The sequence below is a fragment of the Strongylocentrotus purpuratus genome, unplaced genomic scaffold (assembly GCF_000002235.5).
Source record: "Strongylocentrotus purpuratus isolate Spur 01 unplaced genomic scaffold, Spur_5.0 spur5_scaffold_20, whole genome shotgun sequence".
Classification (NCBI taxonomy): Eukaryota; Metazoa; Echinodermata; class Echinoidea; order Camarodonta; family Strongylocentrotidae; genus Strongylocentrotus; species Strongylocentrotus purpuratus.
Window position 1 is genome coordinate 3,891,868 of NW_022145606.1, and position 21,452 is coordinate 3,913,319.

At 37.4% G+C, this 21,452-nt stretch overlaps 2 protein-coding genes across 2 annotated transcripts; both read left to right on the plus strand.

Annotated features, from left to right (window-relative positions):
* Positions 1 to 303: 303 nt before the first annotated feature.
* On the plus strand, positions 304 to 2,563 carry LOC105438403. The gene is made up of 2 exons (XM_011666156.2): positions 304 to 377; positions 830 to 2,563. The coding sequence occupies exon 2, from the start codon at positions 1,802 to 1,804 to the stop codon at positions 2,531 to 2,533; it is 732 nt and encodes a 243-aa protein (XP_011664458.1). The 5' UTR covers positions 304 to 377; positions 830 to 1,801; the 3' UTR covers positions 2,534 to 2,563.
* Positions 2,564 to 15,470: 12,907 nt separating this feature from the next.
* Positions 15,471 to 17,135, plus strand: LOC105438408. The gene has a single exon (XM_011666182.1). It carries the CDS (start codon positions 15,471 to 15,473, stop codon positions 17,133 to 17,135), a length of 1,665 nt encoding a protein of 554 aa, XP_011664484.1.
* Positions 17,136 to 21,452: the final 4,317 nt, after the last annotated feature.

Here is a 21,452-nt window from a genome sequence, read left to right on the forward strand (position 1 = left end):
AGTAACATTTTCCAAAGACAAGGTGCTGCATATGAAAAAGACCTTTCACCACAGGCTACTCGTGTCTTTGGGATCTTGAGCAATTCGACCTGACAGTGGTTCGGATAGGAGCGCGTTATGCCATTTAATCTGAAATAGTGTACACATTAACCACTTGAGTATATTTACACAAAACGCTGTAAACACTGAATCGTGGACTAAGCGCCTCCATATACCGTTTAGCTGCGCTGAAAAAATGCCCGATATCTTTTCAGCACACTGTGTATATACGCACTGCTCTTGAAATAAATAGCGTCCATTCAAACTGTACACTGTTATAGTAGACCATTGTCTCATAGTAGAGAAGTCCTCATCGCAACAGATAACAAAAATTGTTCGTAAGTAATATTAGCATTTATGATCACAATTACTTTTAATGATTTTTGCAAAAGATTTCAGTCATCAGAATTAAGGACCATAAAACATTAGATAAGTATTGGTTGTCCTCTCTATTGGTCGATTTTAGTGCTGAGTTTAGAAAGGATCGACGCGCTAACATTACGAATGTAATGGTCTCATATATTACACGTATTATTCATATTCGCCGGAATCAGTATGAATATATCAGTCATAATATACTGACAAGCAATAGGAGAATAAGACATTATAATAAACTAAAGATTAGATAAATTGCTTGATATTTTATTCAATGTTTCTGCTTTCCTGTTTATTTCTCAATAATCGACCCCTCGTTCAAGTCCTTGTCTCTCTTTGTTTTCTGATCCGCTTCTCTATGTCTTCTCGTTAAGTCACGTCTGTAATTCAATTCGTATTATTGTTGACGATGCAGGTTACTTGCTTCAATTTGCTTCTCATCATGGCGTCTAATTTTCGAGCAGAGGCATATGAAAAGGTCAAGCTACGCGCTAGGAAAGGTCAAGACATGACATATGGTCATGTGATATACACGGTGAGCCAATCGCTTTTTACTGTAAAGAGCACGGATTACCCGTCTCTGACCGATGTGCTATCAAAGAGCACTGTCAGAAACCGTGTGAGCTAGACGACATCGAGGATGTCATCTTGGAGAGGAGGAAGAAACTGTACGACAAGCAGCAAGAGATAGTGGAAACGAAGAAACAACTGATAACGCTTGACTCTAAACTAGAGTCCACTGCAACTTCTGCAAGTAAACATTTTCAATCAGTCAACGATGAACTTAAGGTGGCATTCGAAGACAAATTAAACAGTGTGAAAGACAAAGAGAAACGATCGATTCGTTCGATCGACGAGGAGGCGGATAACGAAATACAAATCATTAATGATAAGAGGGAAAGACAAATCAAATCATGCCACGAAGAAGCAGAACAGCAACAATTAATTCTCAAAGAAAGCCAAGCAAAACTCGAGTCAGAAACAAAAGAAATCAACGAGGTGATTCCTAAAAAGATAAAATGTCTCAAAAATAAGCATCAGCACGCAATCAGCACATTGGATAATATTGATTCCAAGATAAAACGAATCACAAAAGAGGACAAAACATTAGTGAATGAAGCTCCTAAAGTGCTTGCATCCCTAGATGACAGCATAAGCTTGAATGTTTATCAAGATGTTAGCGACTGTCTTGAACGAATACAACGTGAAGTTCAGAGAGTGAAGTTTGTTGAAGGTGAAGTAGGTGGGGAACACTACCGGAGAATCGATGGCTATATCGGTAAATGGGAGCTTGTCAAGTCAATCCACATTCCATCGATTCTTAAATCACCTTTAGTGCAAGGTTTGATCAGTGATGATGAGATATGTGTGCGGGACGTAAGGAACGATGACGTGTATGTTACACATATCAGTACTGAACGCACAAAGAAAGTCATTGAAGGAGATTGTAGCGTGTGGTGTATCATGCGCCCCCATAGACAGCAATGTAATAGTATGTGGTAAGAGGAGACGGGACTGCGAGGGTGACAGTGTGGATGGATGCATCACTCTCTATGACAGACAATGGAAGATGATTAGAGACATCAGCATACCGAAGAATAACAGCCCTGATGATACTAGTGTCTACGTTGATGTTGACAGGGATGGGATGATCCTCGCTGCTCATTTTGATATGTCTAATATCTATGTCATCAACCCTGCGGATGGTAAGATTCTAAACACTATTACAATGCAGGACAAGGTGGTGAGGGGTGAGATACAAGCCTTGACATCAGGTGATATCGTTGTAAAGACAGGTAATGATCAATTCACTGTCATCTCACGATCAGGAGAAGAGATGGCTGTCATACACTTCGATGAGTGGTGCGGGTCACGGTGTCGCGTTGACAAACTGACAGACACACTCTACATCGCATACTGGGATACAGAGCACACTATCTACGCAGTTGATCAGGTGTCATGTGATGGTATCATCCAGGCAAGGAGGATCGTGGAATATGAGAATTCAGACCGGAACAGCTACCTGTACACTAGCCGATGCTTAGTAATTCCTACTGGTAATCTTGTAGCTTGTGACGGAGACAAGTTATTTGTGTACAAGAAGAGATTGATTGTATAAGTCATCTGAAGAAATAGATGGAGTTTCTCATATTGCATGTCTATTGGCGTATCCAAGAACCCACTATTATTATTATTATTATTATCCGATCTTTCCTATCACTCAGCTGAAGTCAAAGCATCTTTATTTCTCACAGAGGATTCTGATATTTTTTGTTACATATTTAATAATAGCAGGGATGCATTTTAATTAAAATATCATATTAATTCAAAATCTTGTTGACTTTTTAGAACTTGTTACCACCACATGCGGAATTAAACAAATTGTCACCTTTCAATAATTCTTTATTATTGTATTTCTAAGTATGTTAATCGAAGTAAGAATGTAAAAATATTTCAACACAGCGTCTGGAGGGTATCAAGTGTCCAAACTGTATGAAATAAACCTTTTCTTATGGAGGCTTGTAGTATTTTTGTACGAGTTGAATGAAAAAGTGTTAACAGTTTTCGCAATATTCAAGACGATGGGTTCATGATCAAAATTAGATTTGTAAACGGCCACTCATTCTAAAGAAAAAGGAACGAATATATAGTTACTCCCTTCGGTGATACACATAGGCCCGAATTCATGAAGGAGGTTTGTAGACAAACCAAGGTTTTTGTGCTTCATATGACGCGTTTTAGACCAAGGTTCTGTACTTGCGAATCCAAAAAGATACTGGTAACCACCTGACTTTAACTCTGAAATGATCTTTGACAATGATTCATTCAGTTTACTCCATTTTATTGCAAGAAGCCTATTAAAACAAAAGATTTGATAATATACATGATTTTATTGCGAAACATATAAATAACAATTTTGTAATGGATACACCCATTGACACTAAAAGAATCATTTCATTTAGAAAATTACAGTTGTCTTCATCGTGACAGAACAAAGAGTAAAGGTGGTGGAGTGGCCATGTTAATTCATAATTCATTGATTGTAAAAGAAAGAGGGACATAACTTTGTCGCAAAAAATATGTGAGTCTCTCTTTTTAGAAATTGAAACATGTAATCGGAAAAATGTAATTTTCGGAATAATTTATCGTGATCCTAATTCAAATGTAGCTGATTTTAATGATGATGCCTTAATAAAATGTTAAATGAAAACAAGGATAATATGAATTTCACTGAAAGGTTTATTAGCTAAGAAAATATTGATAGTTTTAATGAAGAGTTACTGTCATTTGACTGGATTGATATAATATCAGAACGTAATATTGACGATGCATATAATAATTTCTTTGAAATATTCAAAATAGTGTCTAACTTACAATGGTAAAAAAGAAAAAACGAAGTCTTCGGATAAAAAACCTTGGGTAACTCAAAGATTATTAAAACGTATTAATAGAAAGAATCGTTTACATAAACTATTTTGCCAAAAACGTACTAAATCGGTTGAAATTAAATGTAAGAAATATCGAAACAAATTAAATGAAATCCTAAGAACGGCTTTAAAAAAAGGTATTACTCTGAATTGTTAACCAAGAATAAGCAACATTTTAGAAAAGTTTGGCAAATTTTAAACGATTTAATGTCTAAGTAAAATAAAACAAATTCTAAATTATTTAAGCAAACTCATCGTAATGCTAGTAAACAGTTCAGATTTTACCTTAACAATCCATGTCAAACATCAATGTATTTTTATCCAACTAATGAATTAGAAATCATCGAAATTGTTAAAGAAATAAAAATGAGTTATAACTCACTTGATATAATGTATCTAGATGTACTATCAAATACTCAGGACCGACCATGTGGAATAAGATATCGAATACCTTAAAATGTACCAAAAGTCTTCCAGGTTTTAAACGAACATATCAATATCATCTTTTAAATTTATATTAATTTGCCTTCTCCCTTCCTCTCCCATTCCTTTTACCCATCCGTTTTGTTTTGCTATTGTAGTTACTGTTATTATATTGTTAGATACTTAGTTCATGTTTTTGTTAAATTTAATTTTCATGTATATACTTAAGGGATGGACCATAGACAGGCCTGAAGGCCTATTGTCGATCCCACCATTATATATTATGTTATATTTATGGTGTATTCTTGTTTGTCTTTTGATTGTTCTGTATTTTTATCAGATTGTGGAAATAAACTAAACTTCAAACTTCAAACTTGAATCCAGGATTATTCAGTCTTTCGACTGTTGTTATAGCACTGGCTTTGATGATATCAATATTTTTGTTGTAAAGGAAGTAATCCGTTCCATATTTACCCCCTATTCCATATATTTATTCTATTTTCATGTTTAGGAGTAGTGCCTAATAATTTGACAATTGGAAAGATAATCCCTATATCTAAAAAAAGCGCTTAACAATATTTTCCAATTATCGACCAATTACATTATTACCATGTTTTTCTAGAATCCTGAAAAAATTGTTTATAAAAGACAAATTATTGTTTGGATAGTAATAAAATATTAAATAATTGTCAGTATGGTCTAAGGGCAGGACATTCCTGTGAACATGCATTAATTGATTTAAATATCACTCTTTTAACTAATATTAATAATAATTATCAGTCATTTGGTAAATTTCTAGACTTGTCAAAAGCCTTCGACCTTATAGACCATAACATACTTTTGTATAAATGATCCCATTATGGAAGACGTCACTTTAATTATTGTGTTTAACTGTGTCAAATAACAAGGATTTATACTTGATGATAATCTATTATTTAAGGAACATCGTTTCTTTATAAGTAATAAGATGTTAACGAACACAGGTATATTATTTAAATTACATAGTACCCTTACAGGAAAGCACCTGCTAAAGCTTTACAATTCTGTATTACTTCCCTATATTAATTATGGTAATATTACTTGGGCAAGTTGTGGCACTACTAAATTGAACCCTATAAGTAGACTGCCAAAAAAGGCCTTACGCATATGTTCGAATTGTAAACAAAGTTTGTTTTGTATCTCATGTTTATTCTATGTATATTTATTTATGTATTTGGTGCCCCATTGATCAAGCCTTGGATTTTAGGGGCACCATGACCCTTTACTCTGTATCAATGATGCAAGATTTGTATACCGGTTTTTTAATATTTTAAATGGTTGAATAAAAAGAATTGAAAATTGAATTGATTTCCTAGGATCTGAAACAGTAAATCTATTACATTCTTCACAGTAAGCCTAAATACATGTTCAATTCAATTCAATTCAATTCAAAAATGTTTTTTATTAGCAGAAACATGGTTCATACAAATACAATTTTACATGAAGGACAGCCTAGGCTGGAATATTCATGTTTACATGTTCGGCACAATGGATAACACTTTTAAATATATACATGTAAAAAACTAGCAATATAAAAAATAAGACTTAGATTCTGTAACTAAAATCCATAAACACATTGCACAAGTTTCCAGAAATACAGCTGTAATTGTTTACAAATGTCCTATAAAAGTCAATACAAGCATGGTAAAAAGATTAAAATAGGTACATTTTAAACAGCCTGCTTGGGGGACGAGACAAGCACTTAGTATACCTGCAATAACGATAAAAGTAAAAAAAAAAAAAAAAAAAATTTCCCCTTTTTTTTTCAACTTTTATTGAGTATGTCAACTAAAAATGACAGTGGGCTATTTTTAAATCTTTTTGTTTTGAATTGAAATTGTTGATAAATGGGGATACGGCGAAGAGTGATATTGGTGTTTTTTTTCTTAGGTAACCAGGTCTGACAAATATAGTGATTTGAAAGGGATTTTGCGAATTTTCTACAAAGTGCTAGTCTCCTCTCCTCAAGAGTTGGTAAATTGCATACTTGACATGCATTAGAATAGATAATGTAACTAGGCCCTAAAATAATCTTACATACTCTACGTTGTATTTTTTCAAGATTATTATTTTGTTCTACTGTAAGACTGCTATGGAACACTGGAGCACAATATTCTAAATTGGTCGTATATAACCTACGTATATTGTCACTAAATCTTTAAACGGTAAATTGAATTTCTTAAGTTTCCTCAACATGTACAGTTTTCTATTGCACCTTTTGACTAAATCATTAACATGTAAATTCCATTTTAAATCAGATTGTATAATTACTCCAAGAATTTTGAGAGTGTGTACATTGCATAGAGTAGAGTCATTAATGGAAAGAACTTCAGGAGGAGCAGGATTTTTCATAAAAGTAACCTGCAGGGTGAAACACTTCAAGGGATTGAGTGACATATTGTTTGATTGAGACCAGTATTGCACAGAGTTAAGTATGGGTTGTAATTGTGAAACGTCTGTTGATTTACGACATTGTACTAAAGATAAATCATCAACATATTTGAAGTAATGTATAGGAATATTTTCACATAAATGATTAACCATAATTGAGAACAGAATTGGGCCAAGGCGTGTCCCTTGGGGAACACCGGCATGACAAAATTTAATATCAGACAGAGTTCCATTATATAATGTACTTTGTTTACGACATTCTAAAAAACTTATGATCCAACTTATTATCCAAGGTCTTATGTGCATATTAACCATTTTTTCAATTAGAATATTGTGATCCAAGCGATCAAAAGCCTTTTTAAAATCTGTACATACAATAGTTGATATAGACCTGTTGTTTTCTGCATGTTTATAAAGATGATGTAAAAGGCCAACAAGATAATGTGTAGTAGATAACCCTGGTCTGTTACCGAACTGATGTATATCAATGAGTTTCTCAATATCTTTCAATAACCATTGAGCCATAAAAGATTCAGCTAACTTAGAAAAATATGAAGTCAAAGCTATAGGACGCAGATTATTAATACAAGGTGGGTGCGATTTTGGAATAGGAGTTACTTGAGCGGATCTCCACTGTGAAGGGACAACTCCTTGTCTAAAAGATATATTAAGGATCCTAGTAACCGGTACACTCAATTCACATGCAAATTCTCTAATTATGCGAATAGGAAGATCGTCTCTAACAGATGCTTTATGTAGCTGCATTTTACGCAGTTTACAATAAACTGCCCAACAACTAATCTCTGGACTTTCACACTGAGAAGGTAAAAAAGGCTGGTAATGATTTCCTGTTTAAAGGAGAAAGATCAGAAGCAATAGACACAAAAAAGTCATTAATTGCATTAGCTGCTTGTTTAGGATACTGCGTACTTTGAACATCAATACCAGGAATAATTATCGGAATATGGTCCTGGTTACCATATGTAAGTATCTTTATATGTCTATACCAGGCTGAAGGATTATTCAACTTTTCCTTTTTAATACGAGTATTATAATAATTCTTTTTTGCAACAGAAATAGCTTGAGCAACTTTATTTCTTAAATGCCTCCAAAGAGTATCGTTTCCTTTTTTAAAAGCTTTTTGTCGGTCACGAATAAGTGATTTGATAAATGGAGTTACCCAAGGTTTGTCAGTACTACTCACTTTCACTTCACGCGAAGGTAAGTATAGATCAAGGTGACATTTAATGGTGTCAATTAACCTATTACACGTTAATGATAAATCAGAGGTATCTAAAAATACTTCTTCCCAAGTTTGTGCAGTCAACCATTGACCAAATAATCGTAATCCACTGTCCTTCAAAGGACGAACAATCCTGGTCTTTTTATTAGTAGTATTTTTTTAACCAATAGTTGAATGCCAAATACAATTGTGATCGCTTCTACCAATTGGAGGAAGAATTGAAATATTTGCATAAAATTCGGAAAAGTTTGTAAAAATCTTATCAAGTATATTACATCCCCTAGTTGGTTTGTTGACTACTTGTCTAAAACTATCATCTCTTAAAATTTCTTGAAAACTTAGATCATTAAAATCACCAAGTACGGTTATCCCCGCGTCAGGATATTTTACAAGTAAAAAATCAATTGTCGAAATTAAATGGTCAACATAGTCCGCCCCATTAGAACTTCTTGGAGGAAAATAGAGTACACACAGAATAATACAAGAGATTTTCCTCGGTAAATGTGGGGGTCTTAAGATAACCCATATTACTTCAATATCATCTGGTACAGAGATATCAGTCAATAAACGAGGATGAAATATGTGCTTAGCAAACAAAGCTACTCCACCTCCTTGTCGTTTTTCACGAGGCCTGGAGAAGGTGGCAAACCCATCTAGGTTTAACAGCTCAAGAGGTGAGTCTTTTACTTCCCATGTCTCCGTTAAAGCTACTATATCAACAACATGATCTCTCACGATGATTTCAAGCTCATCCAATTTGTTATTTATTGATCTTGGATTAGACAAAAGAACTTTAGGCAAATTAAAACCTGTATGTTCACTTTGTTCTAGCTTTCAGTCCTAGTCATCTGAAAAAAATGTAACAAGTGCGGTAAGACGGGCCTCAAGCTGTAAAAAAAGAAGCACCAAAAATGGGTTTGTAAATACAGTTCGCAAACATTTGCTATACATAGCTGATACAGAAGAAACAACTTGTCGAAATAGGTCTTTAAAAAATAATTAATTTATAATGATTTGTCACTTCTTATCATCCAAAATCATAAAGGACATGAGTAATCATAATGATAAGCTTTGATTACTATAAAACAACATTTTCTTACCGATGAAAGTCTTAATACAATAGTTGTATGTAAAAGGAGTATATCAGAAACAGAACAATTCTCGTGATATGAAAATTGAATTAAACATGACATATTATTGTATTATGCACTTGTCAATTCGATTAGTTAATCCTACAAGACCATGTGTCTAGCTTCTTGCAAAAATCAATTTGCCAAATAATGTTGAAATTTTTCAAAAATGATCCGGTACCCGATAAGTCGGAATGGAAAATAGTGCAACTATTTTCGTTTCCGATGCAGTAAAGCAACATAACCCCCTTCTCTCCTGTCATGTTAGCGAACTCCTCATAATGTCACAATACCTTTTTTTCTCAGATGGTGAAGATGAAATTGGTAATTATTGCAGTCGATCTATACAGGAAAGACAGCATACCAGGGCCGAACTGCGGTAAGGCACAGTGCAAAGGAATAGGTCCCGAACATGGGGATTCCCCTCGACCCTTACCAACCATGATGTAATGGTTAACAATAATCTCGCTTAGAGATGGCGCTCTGCTATGGTGTCGAATAGATAGGTTGACTAATGCATGCATATAGTAACTATGAGTTACAGATGGCGCGCTTCACTCTCGAACGCTTGGTATTTTTTAATCATGTTTTCTTTATAAAAAGCAGGGTGGTCCCATTCAAGCCGAAAGGCGTGCTTTACCAGGGAGCCCTGCTGTAACAAACAAATTACATTTCAAATATCTTACAATACACATACAAATACAAAAAATATACAATAAATAATAATAAAAAAACATAAGTATCTATGAAGCCCAAAGACAAGCGATCTCACAATGCTTGTAAAGTAATCGCGGGGCTCCGTTTTGGTTTAATCTGAAACGGAAAATTGCCCTTTGTGCCCTATAATAAGGAAAATATGCATACTGATATAAGCGCCTTTCCAACACAAAGTGGCTATATTTTACTTTTCGATAATACACAAGTAAAATAAATTCATAGACACCTCTACTCATACAAGATGCCCACGACGTACACCCCAAAACAAATTGAGCAACACCGTCTACGCAACAGCTTAAGGTGCAGGAAATGAAATGTAGAACCGAAAGGTTCGACCAAAGTTCGTTTTTCATGTTTCGTAAGACTACTGAATAATACATGACACCAGGGGCGTACGCAGGATTTTTTCAAGGGGGGGGGGGGGGGGGTTTAAAATCGGGCCCAAAATATTTTGCTCCCGAAAAATTTAAAATCGCGCCGGCCGAAAAGTCGCTCAGTGGGGGGGGGGGGGGGGGGGGGGGGGGGGGGGGGGGGGGGGGGGGGGGGGTAAGCGGACACTTTTTTTCTTTTTTTGGTCTCGAAATTTGAAAATTTGACATTTTTCTTCGTTGGGGGGGGGGGGGTAAGGTCACCTTTTTTAGGTAAGCCGTTTTTTTTTTTTTTTTTTTTTTTTAATAATTAAAAAAAAAAAAAAAAAAAAAAAATATCCAAAGGGGGGGGGGGGGGGGGTTTAGTTTTTTTAGGGGGGTTTACACACATAAAAATACCAAAGGGGGGGGGGGGTTTGAACCCCCAAACCCCCCCCCCCCCCCTGCGTACGCCCCTGCATGACACTGTACTCATCTAAACAGACATACGTATGGAGGTATGCCTTTGGCTCAAGACTAAAACATTAAATTGTATAGCTGAACATTATAACTGAAATCGCCGTAGATGGTATAACATCGTTTGTAACCTCATCCATTATGACATCATCAGTATTTCCAAGACGTTGGTATTTTCCAGATTGTAAACACTTTTGTACTTCATCAATAGTAAACTTAATCTTTTTTAGATGGACTTGCTTTGAGAAATTGTTTTGTTATCCTGGCAAATTTAATAAATTTGTGTTCATGTTTTTTTTTCCTCTCAGCTCGGTGAGTGAACAAAATAAAAGTAAGTGCATGTTTGCTTCAATATGTGCCCTGAGGTGTATTCATGTTTTAACTGAGAGGAAGGAAGTTGTGTGGCATAACCGACAGCTCGGGAGACCTGGGGGTGTTTCACAAAGATCCTAAGTCAAAGTTGGACTTAAATATTATGAAGAGTCATTTTAACCTTAAAATAGAATACATTCAAAAGCCAAAATTCGAGTATTTTAGACTTTTCATAAATTCCACATCAAGAACATGAAATCTGTCATGGTAATAGAAAATATGAATGATTTGAATCAACATTTTATGCCTTTTAAAATACCTTTTACAAAATATTTTCAAGGATGCTAACGGCTTTCCATAACTTATAAGTCAAACTTAGAGATAAGTTCAACTTAGAATCTTTGTGAAACACCCCCCAGGTGACAAAAACAGGGAGAGGCGGGTAGAAAAGAGGGGGCGAGAGAGGATGCGAGAAATGTAGTCATAGAGAGGGGGTGGGGAGGGGTGAAGAAAGAGGGCAATAGTAATTATCTTTTGATCTATAATCGGCCATAGCTAGAGTAGAGTTATAAAACAGAAGTATGGATAAAGCAACAGTGATTGAAGAGGCGGGAAGAAAGGGAAACAAAGAGAAGATAAGAGATTAGGCGAGTAATGACAAAAAGATTTTAAAAAAGTGGGAATGAGCAAGTTGAACAATTGCAGTTGTTTTCTAACTTACAAAGTAGAGGGGAAAAAATGCAAAGGGAACTAGAAAAAGAAATATAAGTCGACAATTACCGGGCTCTCCCCTCGCTTTATTGTTGAGGTAAATAGATATCTTTACAGAAAGATAATAATATTGTCATAAAAATACCTGAAATAAATTTGTCGGGGGAATCTAATTGTAATATTTCTTGGAGGAAATCAAATCCAAGCTCAATTTTTTTTTTCTCTCTCTCTCTCTCTCTCTCTCTCTCTCATTCTCTCTCATTCTCTCTCTCTCTCTCTCTCTCTCCTCGTCCCCTCTCCCTCTTTTTTATGACATCACACAGTGCCTACAAGTACACACCTTAATTATTTGTTGGAAATACTAGTGTTCCTAATATGCATCACATTGTTTGTATTAGTATGATGCAAGCAAAAAGATACTAAAGAGCGCAGCGATCTTATATGAATCACATAATATTGCTCTTCACGTTAGCAAACCGCCTACAGTTGATTTTACGTTCAGTATGATGTACCTAGCTTCAGAGGCACAGACAAATGTGTGTTCTCATGCATTCCTTAATACAACATATATGATTTTTTTTGTCTTCCTTTCTATTTGTGCACTCATATTGTCTAAGTGGGTGGTAGCGATATCATCATGCATCGCTTGAATGTAAAGGTGGGAAACCTGTTCATATAATGTCATTCTATTGCGTGCCTAGTCTAAAAGCGAACAATGGCAAATTATGGTCTGAATAGCTGATCAGATTGAGTAGATGAAAAGAATATCCTAACCTTTGACCTCCATATCATTAAGCATGCCATGATCTCACACTCTGTCAGTAAGTTGTAATACTCGGGTAGCCTAAGCTATTAAGGTATGACGTAGTGGTTAGGGGATATGTTATGGGCATAGTGAGCACTGGCTGTGGTTGTGTTTGTGTTTGATACTCTAAATGAGAATGTATTGTGCCAGATTTAAGTTTAAAGATTAAAGTCTTTACTATTTTTCTAGTCTGAAGGCCAGACCGGGGCAAAAAAAAAGGGGGGGGGGGGGAGGAGAATAATTACCCATTGGCGAGACTACCGGCCGCCGCCCAGCTAGTTATTGCAAAGATGATAGACGTGCGGCGCTCTTTCATTTTTGGTTATAAAAATGTGAACGACGGCCGCGAGAGGGAGTTTATCTATCGCGAGTCAGTATCATGGCATGGTATGCATATCACATGAAGCCATAGAGTCCTTTTATATTATTATGCATTGTGTACTTTTTGTAAATACTACATATACTTTAAGCAAAACAGGTCAAACTTGAAATGTAATTCTTGTTTTTCAAAGAAAGTGCTGATATGATGGCTGTGTAGTAAACCCATTTAGAAGTGTACTATTGAAATAATTGTTTACATTGTGAATATTACATTAGAAGCATTATGATTCATTTTACATTGTCAACAACTTAAATAGTAATTTCTATCGCACTTCAAAATGCTCAAGGGATTAACACTTAACAATACTTGTTTCGGAGTAAACTATTTTGAAATACCCATTTAGGGTGTGAATTCGGGGACAAACACGCGAAATCCTAATTTAGGGTGTATTTTGGCTTCAGAAGAAATCCTCGTTTAGAGGGTGTCTGGAAAACCTATCGTCGCGCATGCTCACAGTATTTCTACATGACTGAGACCCCGGACCTTGGTAGTATTACTCTGTTCAATCGGTGAACCTAATATTCCACTAATTCTTGTTATCATATAATATAAGACAATGGATTTGTCGCTCGGCTAAGAGCGCTTTATGTCATGAAGTCTTTAATATCTTACAGAGTTACCACGAGCCATGAGTATACTTAAACACATCGCTTTGAAATTTGAACTTTGAACTATACTTTTCCAATGGGTGCACCGGAGCATAAACCATTTAAGGCCCGGTCACACAGGGAGGACGCATGGGGAACGCACGGCCAGCGCATTGGAAATTTGCAATTTGGGCCAGTGCGTTGTCGTTCGCTAGGCGTGCGTCATCATTCGTTACTCGTTCGTCGAGCGCGCTGGACCAACGCTGGACCAGCGCTATGCATGCGTCGTCATTCGCTGTGTGCGTCGGGATTTTTTGAGCATGCTCAAAAACGTGCGCTGAGCTCGACGCATGAATATACACGCCAAAGGCACGCCAGACATGCGCCGGAGCGCGCTAGACCAGCGCCAGACATGCGTGGAGCGCGCTAGACCAGCGCCAGACAAACGCGGAGCACACGCCCTGTATACGCACAGCGCGCTAGCTACACGCCGTGCATTTTGTGTCAGCTCGCTAGCTTTTCCAAAATTATGACAAAAGTTAGGCACACGTTCTTTTCCGATTTCCAATGCGCTGGCCGTGCGTCGTAGAACGCGGTGCATGCGTGGACCATTCGTCCAGCGCGCTAGCAACACGCTGTGCATTCGTGGAAGTTGTTTTCATGTGCGCTCTGTGTGCGCCCTGTGTGCGCCCTGTGTGCGCCCTGTATACGCCCTGTATGCGTCCAGCGCGCTATGCATTTGGTGTCAGCTAGCTGTATAGCTTCGACAAAAGTTGGGCGCACGACAACGCACTGGCCAAAATTGCAAATTTTCCATGCGCCGGTCGTGCGTCCCCCATGCGTCCCCTCTGTGTGACCGGGCCTTTAGCTGCGGTGGGATTTTTTGTTGATATTTCACAAATGATACGCACTGTGCTTACAATTGCCTGCCTGCAAACACTATTTCCTTATCTCATGGTGGAGAAGTCCTCGTCGCAACGGAACAAAACAAACTGTTAGTAAGTAATATTTTATATTATTATAAGAAATACTTTTATTCATTACAACAACAAAAATCAGATCTTAGGTAAGCAGTGGTTTTCTTCTCTACTGGTTGATTTTAGTGCTAAGTTTATTAAAGGGATCGTTTAACAATGTTAAATCTGAGATACACGACCCAACGTGTTATTAGTGTCTGTGATATGGTGTAATATTGAAGCCCTAAAAAAATCACGCTTCAAAATGACCAAGAAGTGCCTCAAAAAGTAAAAATCTTTGAGTGACCGGTTTTACCATACTCGTTTCCCCAATTGACTGTAGTGTTATGAAAACCGTTTGGGAAACGGTTTTCAAAATTTGTAATTCCAATCATAAATATGTTGCTAATCAGACAGGCGATCAGCTTGTAAAAGTCATGGCATTCCTGACTCACCTAAAGGTTTATACTAATCATTGCAGCATGAGCTAAATCCAGAATTTTGTTTCAGAATCTGAGACAAAGTTATTGGATCCCTTTAAGGAGGAGCTACAATACGAATGTAACGATCCAATAGTGCACGTTTTATTTATATTCGCCTGACTCGGTATGAATATATTAGTCATAATATACTGACGAGCAATAGGAGTAGAATACAGAATAATAAAGAAAAGGTTAGATGAATTACTTGGTTTTCTATTCCATGTTTCTGCTTTCCTATTCGTTTCCCTCCACCCATCGTACATGTCTTAGGGCGTGTTCACACCGCAGCGAGATAGCGCGGTCTATCGTAGCACCCCCTTTTTGAGAGGTCCTGTTGCCATGACGCGTGACGTCATGAAGTCAGAGCGGTCAAATATTTCGCGCGCTATTACGAACTAGGAGTGCTGACCGCTCTGACCTCATGACGTCACGCGTCATGACAACAGGACCTCTCAAAAAAGGGGGTGCTACGATAGACCGCGCTATCTCACTGCGGTGTGAACACGCCCTTAGTCTGTCTCTGTTTCCTGATAAGCTTCTTCGTGTCATCTCTTAAGGTCAAATCTCTAATTTTTTAAAAATTATTTTTAACAATGCAGGTTACTTCCAACCATTTGCTTCTCATCATGGCTTCTAAGTTCCCAGGAGAGAAAGATGAAAAGGTCGAGCTACGCACTAGAAAAGGTCATGACATGACATGGTCATGTGACATACACGGTGAGTCAATCAAATTTTACTGTAAAGAACACGAGATCCCTCTTTGTCATCCATGTGCGACCAAAGATCATCAGAAACCATGTCATCTGGAAAATATTGAAGATGTCATTTTGGAGAGAAGGAGAAAACTGGATGTCAAGCAGCCAGAGATAGAGGAAATGAAGAAACAACAGAAAGCGCTTGACTATAAACTAGAGTCCATTGCAGCCTCTGCGAGTAACCATTTGCAATCAGTCAACGATGACCTTCAGACGGCATTCGAAAACAAGTTAAAGAGTGTGAAAGAAAAGGAAGAACGAGCGATTCGTTCGATCAACGAAGAGGCGGATGAAGAAATACAAATCATTAACGAAAAGAGGGAAGGACGGATCAAATCATGTCACGAAGAAGCAGAACAGCAACAATTAATTCTCAAAGAAAGCCAAGCAAAAGTCGAGTCAGATACAAAAACAATCAGCGAGGTGATTCCTAAAAAGATAAAATATCTCAAAAATAAGAATCAGCACGCAATCAGCACATTGGATAAAATCGATTCCAAGATCAAAAGAATCACACAAGAGGACAAAACATTAGTGAATGAAACTCCTCAAGTACTTGAATCCCTAGATGAACATTTAAGTTTGAATGTTCATCAAGATGTTAGCGACTGTCTTGAACGAATACAGAGTGAAGTTCTTAGAGTGAAGTTTGTCGAGGGTGAAGTAGGTGGGGAACACTACGGGAGAATTGATGGCTATATCAGTAAATGGGAGCTTGTCAAGTCAATCCGCATTCCACCGATTGTTGATTACCCTCGGATGTGTGGCTTGATCAGTGATAATGAGATATGTGTGCGGGAAGCAAGGAGCAATCACACGTATGTTACAAATATCAGTAATGGACGCACACAGAAAGTCATTGAAGGAGATGGTAACGTGTGTATTACATCATGCGCCCCCATAGACAGCAACGTAATAGTATGTGGTAAGTGGAGACGAGGCTTCACGGGTGACAGCTTGGATGGATGCATCACTCTCTATGACAGGCAGTGGAAGGTGATTAGAGACATCAGCATACCGACGAATAGCTGCTATTATAATGTGTACGTTGATGTTGACAGGGATGGGATGATCCTCGCTGGTCAGAGAGATCAGTCTAATATCTACGTCATCAACCCTGCTGATGGTAAGATAGTAAACACTATTACGATGCAAGGCAAGGTGATGATGGGTGGGATACAAGCCTTGTCATCAGGTGATATCGTTGTGAAGACATGTGACAAAGCATTCCCTGTCATCTCACGATCAGGAGAAGAGAAGGCTGTCATACACTCTGATGAGTGGTGCAAGTCATGGTGTCGAGTTGACAAACTGACAGACACAGTCTACACCACATATGTGGATACAGAGCGTAATATCTGCGCAGTTGATCAGGTGTCATGTGATGGTATTATCGAGGCAAAGCGGATAGTGGAATACGAAGATTCATGCCACTTACTGTACTACATTAACTCGTGCCTCGCTACTCATTCTGGTAACCTGGTAGCTTGTGATGGAGACAATTTTTTTGTGTTTGAGAAGAGTTTCATTGTGTAAGCATACCTTGATTTCGCCATCTTGTAAATATCCCAAAGTTGATTATGACCTCGTTCATTTCAAATATATCTTAGTTTAAATTTTTTTAAAATTTTTTTTTTTAAATTTTTTTTTATTATGAAATGCAGTTTTTAAGATAAATACAAAGCAAACTAAAACCCCAAACAGAAAGGCGTATACTAAACACTCGGGTCGCGGCGCGCAGAAAAACACTCGGGCCACGGCTAGCTTGGCCAATATTTTGTTAATGGTGCCTTCAAATCGGCTTTATGAGAGGGAAAATGTATTGAGGAAGAGATTTGAAACTATCGACAATTTTGAAACATTTTTATTCAACAAGCTCTGCTTCAAGTTAGTTTCTCTTTTCTCGATTGCTACTGCTGCTCGCTACTTCTTGATTGTTTCCACTTTTCGTTTTATTTTCATCACTGTTAAATCTGGCCAACGTATTCTTTCAATTCCATTTATAAATATTTTCCTTTGTATTCCTCTCCTGGTAGTTTTTAATTTTCCGCAATTCATCTTCTCACTCTTTCCATTCTTCCTTCTTCGATCCTATTCATATTACCTTGTAGTATTACACTTTCTCGAAAATCCACTTTATCCACCTAGTATTCTGTCTTTCCTAATGTCAGCCTTAGTTATTGTCTTATTATTTTTCTATCATTACACAAAACAATCGCAACTTCCAACTTCTTTTTTAAATGTCACCATGCACCCCCATTGACAAATGGTTATAATTAGTCGCTAACTTAGATGAGATTTTCCCAGCGTTGAGGGCCGGTTTGAAGACACCATTAAAAATGGCCGAGCTAGCCGTGACCCGAGTGTTTAGTACTAGCCAACAAAAAGGACCTTTTCAGTAGGTGTCTTCTTATAACTTTATCATCTTGGCCGGTAATATATTTTTAAATCTTTGAATACGAATCCGCCAAACCACAGAAAACGTAAAATGACGACCAAGCCACACTCCCTATTGATCGGTTAGTGGCATTTATATTCAGACTATATCCTAATATCTGACAGTAGAATATGTTCAACATGATTAAATGATAATCGTCTTTGAACATGTAGAACAGTCAGGCCCAATAACAAAACAGATGTTGTATTGCTATGTAGGTGGCAGACCCTGGGTCGGTCGGTCGGATTTTTGTCTTCCCCTAAAAACAGCGAACATCGCCTAAAAAAACAACACGAAAAACCGGGAACTTCGCCCAAATCTCGCTGTTTTCTAGCTGGTGCAGTGCATAACATATACACGTACACAGGGCAAAGGGCTCTATCTCACTTGTTTACGCTAGGCGGCTAGCATGATTTTATAATTAGGGCAGAAGTCGAGTGAGAATGTGTATGCATTGATATCCAATTTAAACAAACAAACTACATATTTTGGGTTCATTAAACATTTTCTTCCAAAATAAACGGTTAACAACATTTTTTTAAATTCAAAAGCCGACCATAGATTTAAAGGTAAAGACCAGTTTTGGAAACGCCCCCGCTCAAAAAATGAAATAGAAGCTCTTATTACCAATCATGTGAAAGAATTTTTTTTTGACTAATACGTGATGATACAAATTTTGCGGGAAACCGCCTACTAATTGATATATTTGGTAAATTATCATTTCTATTTGGACCTGATAGATATCGTGCACGTGTCGCGTAAGTAGTCCCATATACATCTGTCTGTGTACACTGTTTGTAATTTTATGGCCCGGTCACACATAGACGACGCACGGCCGGCGCATTGGTAATCGGGAAAAGAATTTGGGAGAAGCTAGCAAGCTGACACCGAATGCATAGCGTGTTGCTAGCGCGCTGCGCGTATACAGGGCGTGTGCTCCGCCTATGTCTGGCGTTGGTGTAGCGCGCTCCGCGCATGTCTGGCGTCCTTTCGGCGTGTACATTCATACGTCGAGCTCCGCGCACACTATTGGGCATGCTCAAAAAATCCCGACGCACACAACGAATGACGACGAATGCATAGCGTTGGTCCAGCGTTAGTCCAGCGCGCTCAACGAACGAGTAACGAATGATGACGCACACCTAGCGAACCACAATGCAATGGCCAAAATTACAAATTTCCAATGCGCTGGCCGTGCGTCCCCCATGCATGCGTCCCCTATGTGTGACCGCGCCTTACCAGCAGATTTTGTATCAATTGGTGAATCCAGAACCTTGCAGTACACACCAATAATTATATGCTAGATGATCAACCTTTTCTGATCGATTCCACAACGTTTCTTGCACAATGCAATCGCATGACTAGAATTGATCTTCACCTTTAAAGAATGTTGGGTCGGTAGCAAGGGACAATACACCATCTTTTTCGTACGCTTCATCGCATGGTCTAATGGAAGAAAACGGTTTCATTAGGTTTAAGGTGAAAAAGGAGAAAGATGTGTTCAAATTTTAAATAGCAGAAATCATATCAAGTTCAAATTTAAATCTAAAAATATTTCACAAATTAAGAAATATAGTTAGTAGATATATCGGTTTCATTTAGTTAGTTAGAACAAAGTTTGTGTCTAAATATCAAATAATTGAAATCCTACCAATTTCGACCTCAATAATTCTAAAGCAGGTCAGAAAATATGAAATATATAGTAGCAATCGAATATGCACGAAAGACGACATCAACAACAACCCCCACCACAACGACAGCAACGGCAACTATAACACCCACATTAGCAGCAACAACAGCAACACCGACAACACAAACAACAACCACATCAACAGCAACACAAATATCACCAGGTTACTTTGTTAGGATTGTTTTATTACATTTCCCGATTATTCATAACACGCATTTACAGTTTCCCTTTCGTAAGAGTCCGGGCGCATAGCAGAAGATTGTATTTATATTACATATTTTGATATGATGAATAATCGTATTTCTTCTTTCAGCTGTCAGGCAGCGATTTGTATAAATGTTCAATTATTGCAACGGTTGGATGTATAAGTAAGGTACTTTTTAAAGAGGGAAGAGGCCTCTTAAAATTGGTTTAGGTATGGCCGTTAATCTTTACTCCGAGGGAATATTGACTATATTTTCTTGTAGGAATAACGATAATTATACTGATAACAATAGTAGTAATAGTAATAGTAATAGTAACAATATTAATAATAGTAGTATAATGTAATAGGTGCAGTAGAAGTAACAGTAGTAGTAGTAATAGTAGTGGTACTTGTAGTAGTAAATAAAATTATGATAATAGTTGCAATAATAATAATATGTATGTTTATGTCACATACTGTGAAGAGTGAATTGTAGGAAATGTATATATCTTAGAAGGATAAACTGATTGTAGTTTTGACTTATATGATTATGTAAAGAAAAGCTTATCATTTAAATGAAGCGTAATTAACACGATCACAACGACTTTCGAAAAATCAACTCGAGGTTAGTTTCTATTCCTATTCGGAATACGGCTCGGTGTAAAAATGTCAGAGGTAAAAATGTCAGAGGAAAAATGTCAGAGGTGAAAATGTCAGAGGTAAAAATGTCAGAGGTAAAAATGTCAGAGGAAAAAATGTCAGAGGTAAAAATGTCAGAGGAAAAAATGTCAGAGGAAAAAATGTCAGAGGAAAAATGTCAGAGGAAAAAATGTCAGAGGTAAAAATGTCAGAGGTAAAAATGTCAGAGGTAAAAATGTCAGAGGTATAAATAAAAACAAAATCATGTGGCAAGTTTGTTATGGTTACACCCGGGTTATATATTAGGCTTATCGAAAAAGAACAGCGAGGGATATTCTGCAGTCGTTATTTCACCGCTGCTTTATTTTCCACTTTCCCAGTTTAAATTTATTTACCTTTCGGCCCCAAATTGTGACTTTTTGCCCGATTATTGCCGAAGGAAGACGGGGGGGGGGGGGGTATTCTTCTTCTGGGGCACGGTTACCCGGCTGCTCTCCCCCTTCCTCTTATATATATGCTTTGCTTTATATATCCTTCCGAACAATGGTCAATGCCTAGGCAGAGCAGGCAGGCAATGACTACTATTGTATGTAATTTCCAAAAAATGCATATTTCCGACAATTCCACTTTCTTGTGGGCTTGGTATTTTGATACTCTGAAACAAAGCAGAAAGCAATGTTATCAATACTAAACCCATCACATTCCCGAAGTGCGCGCGTTGCAATAAAATATTGTCGATTACTATTGCGGTATAAAATAGTCCGGGAGAAAATCAATAAGCAGCTTTGTTACTCCGATACAAAGCAGAAAGCCGCCCATCTTACATCAATCATAGACGTATTCTATTACGTCTATGCATCAATTAAAGAGAAAGTTGAGTTCTGGGGAAAGGTGAACAATAAT

What these genes read in the sequence shown, in the direction of transcription:
- LOC105438403 (XM_011666156.2), top strand. Translation starts at nt 1,802, where the DNA reads ATGACGTGTATGTTACACATATCAGTACTGAACGCACAAAGAAAGTCA.
- LOC105438408 (XM_011666182.1), top strand. Translation starts at nt 15,471, where the DNA reads ATGGCTTCTAAGTTCCCAGGAGAGAAAGATGAAAAGGTCGAGCTACGC.